General features: G+C 38.1%; 1 protein-coding gene across 13 annotated transcripts in view; it reads left to right on the top strand.

Annotated features, from left to right (window-relative positions):
* The window catches only part of AKT3 (AKT serine/threonine kinase 3), a 281741-nt gene that overhangs the window by 177469 nt on the left and 90317 nt on the right, over window positions 1-13955 (top strand). For all 13 annotated transcript variants that reach the window (XR_015143515.1, XM_086344906.1, XM_086344914.1 and 10 more), the window contains one exon: window positions 9733-9864. Coding sequence is in view for 12 of the 13 variants with exons in the window: in XM_086344906.1 (XP_086201032.1) it covers window positions 9733-9864 (132 nt within the window). In the remaining variant the exon portion in view is untranslated. The remainder of the gene's footprint in view (window positions 1-9732; window positions 9865-13955) is intronic.

Here is a 13955-nt window from a genome sequence, read left to right as displayed (position 1 = left end):
TTCTTAATTCTTCTGTCCTTTAGTTTCTTCATCTATAAAAGGGATATAACAGTGGTATTTACCTCATAGAGTTGTGAGGATTAAAAATATAGTTGGGAGTATATGTAAATTGTTTATATACTAAATGCTATTAGCTAGTATTAGATAGTATTTTACTTTATCCACATAAGGATAATTAAACATTCACATATTTTTGAAACAGAGTCTCTTAGAATTTTCTTGTTGAAACTAAGTCTCCAAAATGAAAAACTGATAGAAGTATTATTTTGAATTTTGGAATGGGGTCCATCTTCTTGTTTGGCCTGTATCTTATTTCCTTGTAATTTTAATACTTCATTTAAAATGAAATGATATAGAATAGTTTGAAATAACAGAGTACAGAAAAGAACATTTGTACCACTAACTACCTGTGCTAGAACAATCCTAATAACTTGGTTCAAAAGGGTGAAATATTACTATCACTTCCTTAGGATAAATGACTCTAAAACTACAGTTGACACTTGGACAACACAGAGGCTTGGTGAGCCCACCCTCTGTACAGTTAAGAATCTGCCTTTAATTTATAGTTGACCCTCTGTGTCTGGGTTCTTCTCAGTCTGTGGTTCCTCTGAAGCAGCAGTACCTCCATATCCACAGTTGCTTTGTATCTGTCTGTGGTGGTGCATCTGAGGATTCAATCAATAGTGGATCAAAAAAAAAATCGATTGAAAAAAATCCACAAATCAGTGGGCCCATGCAGCCCAAACCCATACTGGTCAAGAGGCAACTGTGTATCCTTTGTGAGTGTTACTTATAAGAAGACTTGTGTACATTCAGATTATTTTTAATTTTAGGTTGTAAACCCAAATATTCTGTGATAAGAATATCCTTCTCATAATTTACGGAATACATTTTCTTTGTTCACTTTTTGACAGGTGGATACTAGGAGGAAGAGAATAGCTACTGATAATGATAGCTACGCTGAGAATTGTCCTGACTCTTCCCTCTTGTTTGGGTCAGACAGATGGTTATTTTCCTTAGTGGTAGAGTATTGCCATAGTATCTGCTCTTCTGATTGAAACTCTTGCAGAGGGAAAGGAAAGATAATGGTGGTAGAGAGAAGAGGCAATAGCCTTGCAACCAGATTCAAGTGCTGATCTTTGTTTAAATTAAAAGATGATGTTTCAAAGGAATTTAATTAGAAAACTCAGAAATGTCTAACCTTGGTCTGCCAAGCTGCCACTATCTGGACCCTGTTATGTATGTAAAGGGCCACAGTAAAAGAATTAATAGCCAAATGGAAATACAATTTTTGGTTAGTTTTTAAGTGATCAGTATAGACTTCTCTGGACATAGTTGGTTATCATCTCATGACCTAGGAAGTATAATCAGTAAAGTATAATTCAGTTCAGTTCAGTCACTGAGTAGTCTGTGACTCTTTGCGACCCTATGGACTGCAGTACTAAAGTATAATTAGTACCTCCTATATTCCCATTATGTCTGATTCCAGTTCTTGGAATTTTATTATTTAATGTCCGACTACCATAACTCATAGCAATCACTAGCATACAGAGAAGGAGAGAAAGAAAAGAATAGACCTGAAATCAAGTCATTTCTCACTTCCTGCCTAGAGGGAGGAGCTGTGTTGTAGAAATTGACTTGATAAGATTAGTGCTTCCCCTTACCTTGGGGAAAACGCACTAGAGGAATGGAGGAGAGATGTGGGCAGAGAGGTTTACTTCTTGAAAGACTTCTTTTCACTCCTGGGACCTTATTTGGTGTATCTCTTACATTGTAAATGTATATGGAATTGATCTTTTGGGCCAAACTTGCTAAAACATGAGTCTTTTAGCCTAAAACAGCCACACTGATATGTTACAGAGATTATGTACAGGAAAGAGTATAATTCTGTAAAAATATTTCCTAATAAATTCTTAGGTTTGGGTTTTGGAAGATTACTTTTCTATGGATTATCTAATGCTCTTATTAAAAATTTTTTTATTGAAGTATTTTTATAAAAGTTTCAGCTATTAAAATTTTTTTTTAATTGGAGTATAGTTGATATACAAAATTATGTTAGTTGATTTACAATATTGTGTTGGTTTCCCCTTTGGTAACCATAGTTTGTTTTCTGTCTGTAAAGAATTCGTTTGTACTGGTTTTTAAATTTCCACATATAAATGATATTTATTGTCTTTCTCTATCTGAATTACTTCACTTCACTTCTCTAGGTCCATTCATGTTGCTGCAAATAGCTTTATTTCATTCTTTTCTATGGCTGAGTAATATTTAGTTGTATGTATGTGTGTGTGTGTGTATACATATACACATATATACGTGTACATATATATGTATGTACATATGTACACACATATGTACATATACACATATATACATAAACACACATTTGTTGTTTTACTTGCTAAATTGTGTCCAACTCTTTTGCGACCTCATGAATTGTATAGCCTGCTAGGCTCCTCTGTCCATTGGATTTTCCAAGCAGGAATACTGGAATGGGTTGCCATTTCCTACTCCAGGGGATCCTCCTGACCCAGAGATCAAACCCATGTCTCTGGTGTGTCCTGTGTTGGGAGGCAGATTCTTTACCATTGAGCTACCTGGGAAGACCAGATATTAATACATACCACATATATATCCATTCATGTGTTGATGGACACTTAGATTTCTTCCATATTTTTGCTGTTGTAAATAGTATGTCATGCTCTTAATTTTAAATAAAATCTTATTGTATCTTTGCCCTTAACACTATCCAAAAAAGGAAAATAAGTTGCATTTTATTTGCAAAGAATAGATAATCACTGTGTATGCTGCACTGAAGATGAGCATTTGCTATCATGGATACTTCTTAATTTTTCTAAAGTTTTATCAAACTGGATCTGATACAACCTAGATATCTTTGAGAGATGAGTAGATACAGAAGTTGTGGTACATATATACAATGGAATATTTTTCAGCCGTAAAAAGGAACACATTTGAATCAGTCCTAATGAGGTGGATGAACCTAGAGTCTATTATACAGAGTGAAGTAAGTCAGAAAGAGAAAAACAGATTTTGTATATTAACACATATACATGGAATCTAGAAACATGGTATGATGAGCTATTGGCAGGGCAGTAGTAGAGACGCAGGCATAGAGAACAGACTTGTGGACATAGCGGGGGAAGGAGAGGGTGGGATGAATTGAGAGGGTAGCGTGGAAACGTATACATTACCATATGCAAAATTAGATAACCAGTGGAAATGTGCTGTACGATGCAGGGAGCTCAAATCAGGTGCTCTATGACAACCTGTAGGGGTAGGAGCGGGGAGGGAGTTGCAGGAGGGAGGGGACATATGCATACCCACGACTGATTCATGTTGATGTCTGGCAGAGACCAACACATTATTGTAAAGCAATTATCCTCCAATTACAAAGAAATTTTAAAAAAAGCTAAGAATTAAAAAAAAAAAAACCCTAAAAATAGATATGATAAATGTTTCTGATTTAATCATATAGAATGCTTTGTTAGACACATAAATTTCCATGTGAATTCTTCTTTTAAAAAAGATTGACAAACTGACAGAAGCTGTGAAATTTAGTGTTAAAGCTGTCATCCCTCTTTTAACCTCCTTGTCCCTAAGAATTACAGTCCTTAAAGAAGGTAGTACTGTTTCATTAATGTATATTGCTTTTCAGGTGAAAATGTCATAAAGCAGTTTATAAATTCTTTTCTAATCTTTATCCCCAGAATTCAGTTTCAGTTTATATGATATTTAGTATTTAATAATGGAACACAGTATCATTTTCCAGTATTTTTAGATATAAAGTGAGAGAAGGTACTATTCAGATGAAGCTTTGAGCAATAACGTAACATATGGCTTAGTTACAAGACGTGGATCAAAAACCACCATTTGATTGCTGTGATTTATGTCAGAGAATGTTCTGCCTGTTTTCCTCCCTAGAGTTTTATAGTATGCAGTCTTACATTTAGGTCTTTAATCTATTTTGACTATATTGTTGTGTATAGTTTTAGTGAATATTCTAATTTTGTTGTTTTACCTGTAGCTGTCTGGTTTTCCCGGCACCACTTACTGAAGAGACTGTCTTTTCTCCATTGTATAGTCTTGCCTCCTTTATAATAGATTAAATGACCATAGGTACATGGCTTTATCGCTGGACTTTTTATCCAGTTCCATTGATCTGTGTTTCTGTTTTTGTGACAGCACCCTACTGTTTTAATGACTATAGCATTGCAATATAGTCTGATGTCTCAGCTTCCGATTCCTCTAGTGTCATTGTCTTTCTCTGGATTGTTTTTGGCCGTTTAGGGTCTTTTGTGTTTCCATACAAATTAAAATAATAATAATAAATATCCCCTCACTTTCAGTCTGTATGTGTCTCTAGGTCTGAAGTGGATCTCTTGTAGACAGCGTATATTTGGGTCTTGGTTTTGTATCCATTTAGCCTGTCTGTGACTTTTGGTTGGAGTATTTAATCCATTTACATTTAAGGTAATTATGGATATGTGAGTTCCTATAGCCATTTTATTTGTTGTTTTGGATTTGTTGTTTTTTTCTGATTTGGTGATACTGAATTCTCTTACTTTTGCTTTTCTGTAAAGCTTTTGATTTCTCTGTCAAATGTAAATGAGAGCCTTGCTGAATATTCTTTTTTCTTTCATCACTTTAAGTGTATCGTAACTTAAAGAAGTATCATATGTAAAGAAGTATCATAACACTTAAAGAAATATCATATGTAAAGAAGTATCATAACACTTCTTTCTGGCCTGCAGAGTTTCTGCTAGAAAATCAGCTGATAACTTTATGAGGATTCTCGTGTATGCTATTTGTTGGGTTTCCTTTATGGCTTTTAATGTTTATTTGTCTTTAATTTTTGTCAGTTTGATTAATGTGTCTGAGTGTGTTCCTCCTTGGGTTCACCTTGTACAGGATTGTCTGTGATTCCTAGCCAAGTGACTGTTTCTTTTTTCATGTTAGGGAAGTTTTTAGCTATAATCTCTTTGAATTCTTCAAATATTTTCTCAGGCCCTTTCTCTGTTTCTTGTCCTACTGGGACTCCTATAACTGAATGTTAGTGCATTTAATACTGTCCCAGAGGCCTCTGATGCTGCCATTTCTTTTCATTCGTTTTTCTTTGTTCTGTGGTAGTGATTTCCACCACTGTGTCTTCCACCTCACTTTTGTTCTTCAGCCTCAGTTATTCTGCTGCTGCTTCCTTCTAGTGTCTTTTTCATTTTAGTTATTGTATTGTTCACCTCCATTTGTTTGCTCTTTAAATCGTCTAGCTCCTCATTAAACATTTTATGTATCTTCTCAATTTGTGCCCCCAACTCTTTTTTGAGATTTTGGATCATCTTTCCTATCATTAATCTCAATTCTTCTTCATGTCGATTTTCTGTCTCCTGTTCAGTTAGTTGCTCTTGTGGGTTTTTATCTTGGTTCTTTGTTTGCAGCACATTTCTCTATTGTCTCATTTTGTCTTTCTGTGTTTGTGGTCTCCGTTCCATAGGCCACAAGGCCATAGTTCCTCCTCTTTCTGACGTCTTCTTCCTGGTGAGAATGTAGGTCCACGGGCTTGTGTAGGCTTCCTAGCGAGTGGGATTGGTGCCTTCCTTCTCGTAGGTGGAGCTGGGCCTTGTGCCTCTGATGGACAGGGCTGTGTCAAGGGGTGTGTTTTGATGTGGCCGTGAGCTCAGTATGCATTAGGCCGTCTGTCCTGGTGGTTGTGTGGCCTGAGGCTTTGCAGCTCTGGAGCTTGCAGGTTGTTGGATGGGGCCGAGTCTTGGTGCGAAAACACGGACCTCCAGGAGATCTCATATTGATTGACACTCCCTGAGACTTCTGTTACCAGTGTTCTTTCCTTCACAGTGAGCAACAGTTGACCTTCACCTACTCAGGAGTCTCTCTAAGACCCATAGGTGGGTTTAATCCAGGTTTCCATGGAGCTATCACTTTGTGCTGGGTGCCAGCATGCATGAGACCTTGTGTACATCCTCCAAGATGTTTCCCCCAGCCCAGTGGAGCTCCTGCACTCAAACGCTGCTGGCCTTGAAGGCTAAATGCTCTGGGTGTTCTTCTGTCCAACACCATACCCTCAGATTGTCTTGGAGGGCTGTTTAGCGTGGTAACATCTCTGAGTAGCCTCTGTGGGTTTAATGCTTTTTTGTGTGAGGGTTGTTTTGAGTAGACAGCTGCCACTTCTTTTCTCTGTTGGCCATTATCACATTGATAGGAGTCTGACTGATGTTTTGGTGACCAGAGCCTGCACTGGGTATGAGCAGGGCCTCCTCATTGCTCTGTGATTGTCACTGCCCTGTCAGAGATGGGATCTGCTTCCTAATTGTTGGTGTAGAGGACCCCAGATCTGTTCCTTAGCTTTTGTGTTTATGATCTGCAGTGCAAGGTAGGGGGGATTGGAGCACTCATGCTGGAAGGGAAGACACTGTAGCTGTTCACCTGTGAGTGTGCTCTGTTGTGTCACCTGTCACCCTTGTGCCAGCTCTCAGATTACACTGTTGGTGGCACTGCTCTCGACCACACCTCAACTGTGGGTATGCCATCTGTTGGCCCTGGTGTCTCTAAGATTGTTTTCACCAGGCCACCAGCATAGGTCCCAGGATGCAGTAATCATGGGTGTGGACCCGTTGTGGGCACTATGGAGGCAGCTCCGACTCTAGCCTCGCCCAGTCCCCACATGTGTGTGCTGAGAAAGTCTACAGCTGCAAAAGCCTGGCTGCGGGAGCACTCACTGGTCAGATGTTCCATAAGTGCTGAGTTTATAAGGCTGGCCTCAAGACAGTCAGTTTGCCTTTTGGGCAACTGAGAGGAGAGATTCTAGCTTTTCTTCCTTAGTTGCATATCCCCTAGGGCTTAGCTATGGCTTTAGCCTCAACCTCTTCTTGTGGGCCATCCAAAGGGGTCTACTCCCGAGGTGGCCCTGGAACACATGAGTTTGCCTGGATGAGAAGAGGGTACAGAGGCTGCGAGGCAACTGGGATCACGGAGCTCTGGTGGCAAGGAAGTATGGAGACTCTGGCAGCCATAGGCATGAAAGAGTCAGAGTGCTGGGGGCCCTTCCCAGCACTTTGCTGCATGCAGGAGAGTGCATGCTCAGGCGTTGGTGAGGTGTGTGGGGAAGCTGGCTCTACCTAGTGCCCAGGGGCGGGTTCTCAGGGTAGCCGGCAGCTGTGAGTGTGAGAGAGTCTGTCCTGGCCACAGGTGTGAAAAAGCCAGCCCCACCCGGGGCCCTTTCCAGCACCTTACAACTGGTGTGAGAGAGCCACCCAGCAGGGACCCTTCCTAGTGCCTGGGTGTGGGAGAGCCAGCCCCAGTGGGGTCTCTTCCTAATTGCTGGGGAGGTGAGGGCAGCGGTGGAGAGAGAGGATGCAGTGGCAGCTCCACTTCTGACACATAACAGTGACCCTTTGAGTTTCCTCCACAAACATTCCTACTTGTGGATTTCCTCACTTCCGACCCCTCAGGCTGTCTCCTCACAGCAGCCAACAGCAGACCTCTCCCCGGTTTGCTCCCCAAACCCCATGTTCTTGCCCCCAGCCCCGGTCTGCACCGGGAACACAGCTCTCAAGCTGGAGCCCCAGGGCTGGGGCATGGACTGTCTGTGTAGGTCTCACTTCATCCTGCCTACCACAGACCTGTTGTTGTCCTTTTCTGATAACTCCCCTGCTCTGCCAACTGATCTCTCCACTGGTGAGAGGGCTTCCTGAGATGTGGGAACCTCTCCTCGTCTTTTCTCTCTTCTTTCTTTCGTCCTAGCTGGTTTTGCAGGGATCTTTCTTGTCCTTTTGTGTGTCCAAGGTCCTCTTCTAGCATTCAGCCTTTTCTCTGAGAATTGTTCTTTTGTGAATGTATTCTTGATGCTTTTGTAGGGAGTGATGAACCCCACATCCTCCTAACTCCTCCACCATCTTAACCTCACCACCTTTTCTTTCTTTTTAAAATTTAATTGATTTCTTTTTTCTTTCTTTCTTTTTTTTTTTGGCCACACCGTGCCATGCTATGTAGCAAGTGGAATTCCAGTTCCTTGATCAGGGATTGAACCTGTGCTCCCTGCAGTGGAAGTGCAGATTCTTAACCACTGGAGAGACTGCCAGGGATATCCTTAAATGATTTCTGCCCTGATCTTTATTTTATTTATTTTTTTCTAGTTCTTTTGAGTTTAATTTGCTCTTTTTGTAGTTTCTTAAGGTAGAAGCTGAAGTCATTGCTTTGAGGCATTTCTGACATGTACTTCAAATGGGTGGTAAAGAGGAAAGAAATACTTCTAAAAAGGCACAAAACTTTTCAATAACTTCTGATTGTTGGTAGGAAAAAATCCCGCCCTCTTAAATTGTTTCTGTTATTGTTTTGGTCATGCTGTGTGACATGCAGGATCTTAGTTCCCTGACCGGAGAGCAAAGCGGCACCTCCTGCTGTGTGGAGTCTTAACCACTGGACTGCCAGGGAAGTCCAGTTTCTTATTTTAATATCCTTCTAAATGGAATTTAAATTTAAGATTGTAAACTAAGCATACCTCCTCTATCATCTAAAGCCTATTAAAATGATAGTAAAGAAATTTTTAAAAGGGAAAAGTTCACAAAAATGAAAAGCTGGATGGCGGAAAGGCCATAGGGAACAAACATCATCAAATTTTTGGAAGTTTATGGATAAATAAAGCAGAGCAGGATAAGCATTCATAGAGGAAGCTATAGAGAGCAAGTAGTAATTCGCCTCAGTAAAATCCTGGTAATCACCTTACTTAGAGATGGGAATGAGAAATGAAATTGAAAACAGGCAGGTTAGAGACATTCTTAAAGAGTTTCATGACTTCCTCTTCTGAATTGGACCACGTGTTTTCTCAGCAGATGTGCTGCTGTTCTCTTTCTTTGAACTGAGCTGCAGAATTCTTTTCAGTGTTTCTTATACACGTATCTTTCTTTTTCTTGGAGTCCATCCTTATTTTGATAGAGTACATTCTCAAACACTCCATTCAAAAGTACTTTTCTCTTGGATATATTTGGAAATGTTTGTGGAGGAGGACATTTTTGATTGACTCATCATGTAGGGGAGTGGCACTACTAAATCCTTAGAAACTTGAATACTTGGAAGTTTTATTTTTCCCTTTGCCCTTATATTTTACCAATAATGAATAGTTGAGAGATTCTGTGCTCAAAATTACTGTCTCCACTATCTGAAAATTGTTTAAATTATTTCCAGCATCCATGGTTATGGATGGGAAAGCCGATGCCAGGCTGATCCTGATTAACTTAAGCGTTCTTAGAAATTGGTAAAATTTGATTTTGAGTAGATAATGCCGAATATATACATAAACGTTTACAAATAAATTTCATCAGATGTTTCATATTATATATTTTATTTTATTTTATTTTATTTTAAATTTTATTTTTAAACTTTACATAATTGTATTAGTTTTGCCAAATATCAAAATGAATCCGCCACAGGCATACATGTGTTCCCCATCCTGAACCCTCCTCCCTCCTCCCTCCCCACACCATCCCTCTGGGTCGTCCCAGTGCTCCAGCCCCAAGCATCCAGTATCGCGCATCGAACCTGGACTGGCAACTCGTTTCTTACATGATATTCTACATGTTTCAATGTCACTCTCCCAAATCTTCCCACCCTCTCCCTCTCCCACAGAGTCCATAAGACTGTTCTATACATCAGTGTCTCTTTTTCAGATGTTTCATATTATATATTTTAATTTGTATTTTTCAGACAATGAATGATTTTGACTATTTGAAACTACTAGGTAAAGGCACTTTTGGGAAAGTTATTTTGGTTCGAGAGAAGGCAAGTGGAAAATATTATGCTATGAAGATTCTGAAGAAAGAAGTTATTATTGCCAAGGTAATAATACAAGAGTTGATTATTAAATTTTTGTTTATGTTGTCCACGTGTGTGTGTGCTCATGCACGCACATGACTAGACTGTAGAAATTCCATTAAATAAGCAAAATGTTGATTTAGGCTACAGCTGCATAATATCTGTATATTGATATTTATTTATAGTATTAAAATTTTCAAAAGTTTATAATATTATCTATTATGTACAGTCTTTTATTCTTTTCAGAGGAAATTTTAGTCTATGTTCGTTTGGGAGAATGTTTTCACTCTGTATTTGGAACCTGTGTCACTAATTATACTAGTGATTTTTTGATATTCCCCTAACAGTTTGAGTTTTTTATTAAAGTAGTGAATAGTATAGATTATTAGCATAGATTATTTGTACTGATAAATTTTATATAATTGTTGAATGGAAAAGCATCCTTAGTAGATTTGAAACTACTAGAATAATAAAACTAAAATGATCACTACTATATGTCTACTTAAAATTTATCACTACCCATGGGTACAAACTTTATTTCTTGTCATGAGAACTCTTAAGATTTATTTTCCTAGCATCTTTCCAATACACATTACAGTATTATTAACTATTTATCATCCTGTACATTAAATCCCCAGGAATTCTTTATTTCCCAACTAGAATTTTGTAGTTTCTTTTAAAGTGTTTATTAAATTGAATTATACTTGGTTTATAATATTATCTTAGTTTCAGGTGTATAGCTTAGTGATTCACTTATTTTTTGTGATTATATTTCATATTAAGATTATATTCCATGTTAAGTATAATTCTCTGAGATACACAATAAATCCTTGTTACTTATCTATTTTATGTATAGTAGTTTGAATCTGTTAATCCCATATGCCTAATTAGTCCATCATTTCTGGTAATAAGTTTATTTTCTGTGTTTGTGAGTCTGTTTTATTTATAGAATTCATTTAATTTTTTTTAGATTCCTCATAAAAGTGATACAGTATTTGTGTTTCTGTGTCTGACTTACATCACTAAGTATAATGATCTCTAGGTCCTTTCATGTTACTGCAGATGGCATCATTCATTCTTTTCATGGCTGAGTAGTATTTCATTGTGTGTATGTATGTGTGTGTGTTTATGTACATATGCCACCTCTTGTTAAATTGATCATCTACTGATGGGTACTTGACTTGTTTCCATGTCTTGCCTGTTATGAATACTACTGCTGTGAACATTGAGGTGCATGTATTTTTTTTAAATTGATTTATTTTTAACTGGAGAACAATTGCTTTATTGTATTATGTTAGTTATCAATATGAACCAGCCATAGTTAAATGTAGTTTTTGTTTTTTCTGAATATATGCCCGGGAGTGGGATTGGTGGATCATATGGTAGTTCTGTTTTTAGTTTTTTAAGGAACTTCCATACTGTTTGCCATAGTGGCTACACCAGTTTACATTCTTACCAACAGTGAGAGTTCCTTCTTCTCCATATCTTCTCTAGCATTTATTATTTGTAGCCTTTTTGATGATAGTCATTTTGACAAGTGTGAAATGGTACTGAAGTGACAGTGTACTCCACTGTGATTTTTATTTCCTTTTCTCTAATAATTAGTGAGGGCTTCTTCAGTGGTAAAGAATCTGCATACCAATGCAGGAGACCCAGGTTCAATCCCTGGGTCACAAAGTCCCCTGGAGGAGGGCATGGCAACCCACTCCAGTATTCTTGCCTGGAAAATCCTGTGGACAGAGGAGTCTGGTGGGCTATAGTCCATGGGGTTGCAAAAGAGTTGGATATGACTTAGCAGCTAAACAACAGCAAAAATAATTAGTGATGTTGAGTATCTTCTTTGGAGGAATGTCTGTTTAGTGCTTCTGCCCACTTTTTAATTAGGTTTTTTTTTTTTTTAATTGAGTTCTATGAGCTTCTTGTATATTTTAGATATTAATTTCTTATCAGTAGTATCTTTGAAAATATTTTCCTCCCATTCCTTAAGTTTTTTGTTTTGTTTTGTTGATGGTTTCCTTTGCTGTGCAGAAAAATTTTAAGTTTATTTAAGTCCCATTTTTTGTTTTATTTTTGCTTATACTTCTTTTGTTTTCAGAGACTGACCTAAGAAAATACTGCATTAATTTATGTCCAAGAATATTTTGCCTGTGTTCTGGTCAAGGAGTTTTGTTGTGTCATGTCTTATATTTAGGTCTTTAAATCATTTTGAGTTTATTTTTGTATACGGTGTTAGGGAGTGTTCTAATTTTATCGATCTATATGCAGCTGTTTAACTCTCCCATCACCATTTGTTGAAGAAGCTGTCTTTTCTCCCTTTTATATACTTGCCTCCTTTGTCATGGATTGACTATAGGTGCATGGGTTTATTTATGGGCTCTCTATTCTGTACTGTTGGGCTATAAATCAGTTTTTGTGCCTGTACCATGCTGTTTTGATTACTGTAGCTCTGTGATATAGTCTGATGTCAGGGAGCATGATATTTCCAGCTCTGATCTTCCATCTCAAGATTGCTTTGGCAATTCAGGGTCTTTTGTGGTTCCATATGAATTTTAAGAATATTTGTTCCAGTTCTATGAATAAAGTCATAGGTATTTGGATAAAAATTGCATTAAATCTGTAAATTGCTTTGGGTATGGCCATTTTAATGATATTAATTGTTCCAGCCCAAGGGCATGGGATCTTTCCCTTTCATTTTTGAATTGTCTTCAGTTTCCTTTATCAGTGTTTTATAGTTTTCAATGTATAGATTTTTCACCTCCTTGGTATTTTATTTTCTTGATGTGATTTCAAACAGGATTTTTTTTTTTACTTCCCCTTGTTGATATATCATTGTTAGTGTAATGAAAGAGATTTGTGTATATTGATGTTTTATCCTGCTGTCTTGCTGAATTCATTTAGTAGTTCCACTAGTTTTTGTGTAGTGTTAGTGTTGGAGAAGGAAATGGCAACCCACTCCAGTGTTCTTGCCTGGAGAATCCCAGGGACGGGGGAGCCTGGTGGGCTGCCGTCTCTGGGGTCGCACAGAGTCGGACACGCTGAAGTGACTTAGCAGCAGCAGCAGCAGTGATTTTTGTGGGTTTTGCTGTCTTAAATGATCACAGAAGAACTCATTGAGAAAGTGAAATTTCAGTGAACATTCGAAGGAAATGAGGAAGCAAACCATTCAGGTATTTGGGAGGAAGAATATTCCTGATAGAGGAAATCACAACCAAAAAAAGCACTGAGGAAGCAGCATATTTTAAAAATAGCTAGGAATCTAGTCTAGCATGGCCTGCATAGAGTAAAAACAGTGGAGAGTTGTTTATGATAATGGTAGATGCTGTAAGGATATTGGTTTTTACTCATTGTACTGGTCAGCCATTGGAAGTTTTTATACTTTTTTTTTTTTACTATATCATGTATAGTCACATGATATAGTTTTCATTTTAATATCACCTTGGCTGTAGTGTTGAGAATAGACTGTGGAAGCAGGGAGCTTGTTAGGAGTTAACTACAATAATCCAGATAATTGATTATAGTGGCTTGCATCAGGGTATTAGCAGTGGAGGTGGTAAGACATATTCAGTCATATTCAGCATATTTTGATGAAGAACCATCAGGATTGCATGACAGATTGAATAATAATAATAATATGGTGGCTCAGTTGGTAAAGAATTCACCTGCAATAGGAGACATGGATTCAGTCCCTGGGTTGGGAACATCTCCTGGAGAAGGAAATGGTAACCCACTCCATTATTCTTGCCTGGGAAATCCCATGGACAGAGGAGCCTGGTGGGCTACAGTCCATGGGGTTGCAAGAGTCAGATACAACTTAATGACCAAACAACACCAAATACGACACCCTTTCTATGGGGAAAAATATATAGATTTCTGACATACGGCTTGTCAAAACAGAGCAGGTACATAATGATCACTTGTAGTCATTGTGGTTGATTAAGAGTAAAGATACCAAGGTAAAATCTTTTCTCCCCTTTTCTCCCTGCTTCCCCACCTCCTTCATCTTCTCCTCTAGGCCTCATTCATAGCTCTGGATTATTTTTTTTTTAAATGCTTTAGATGTCATGTATTTTGATTTCAACCAGCTTCATGAAGTCAGTCTTTAAACTCTTGTGGTC

The sequence above is a fragment of the Bos grunniens genome, chromosome 16 (assembly GCF_055505025.1).
Source record: "Bos grunniens cultivar Pamir isolate PY7600 chromosome 16, Bosgru_T2T1.0, whole genome shotgun sequence".
NCBI classification, from domain to species: domain Eukaryota; kingdom Metazoa; phylum Chordata; class Mammalia; order Artiodactyla; family Bovidae; genus Bos; species Bos grunniens.
This window is presented reverse-complemented; position numbering and strand designations above follow the sequence as displayed.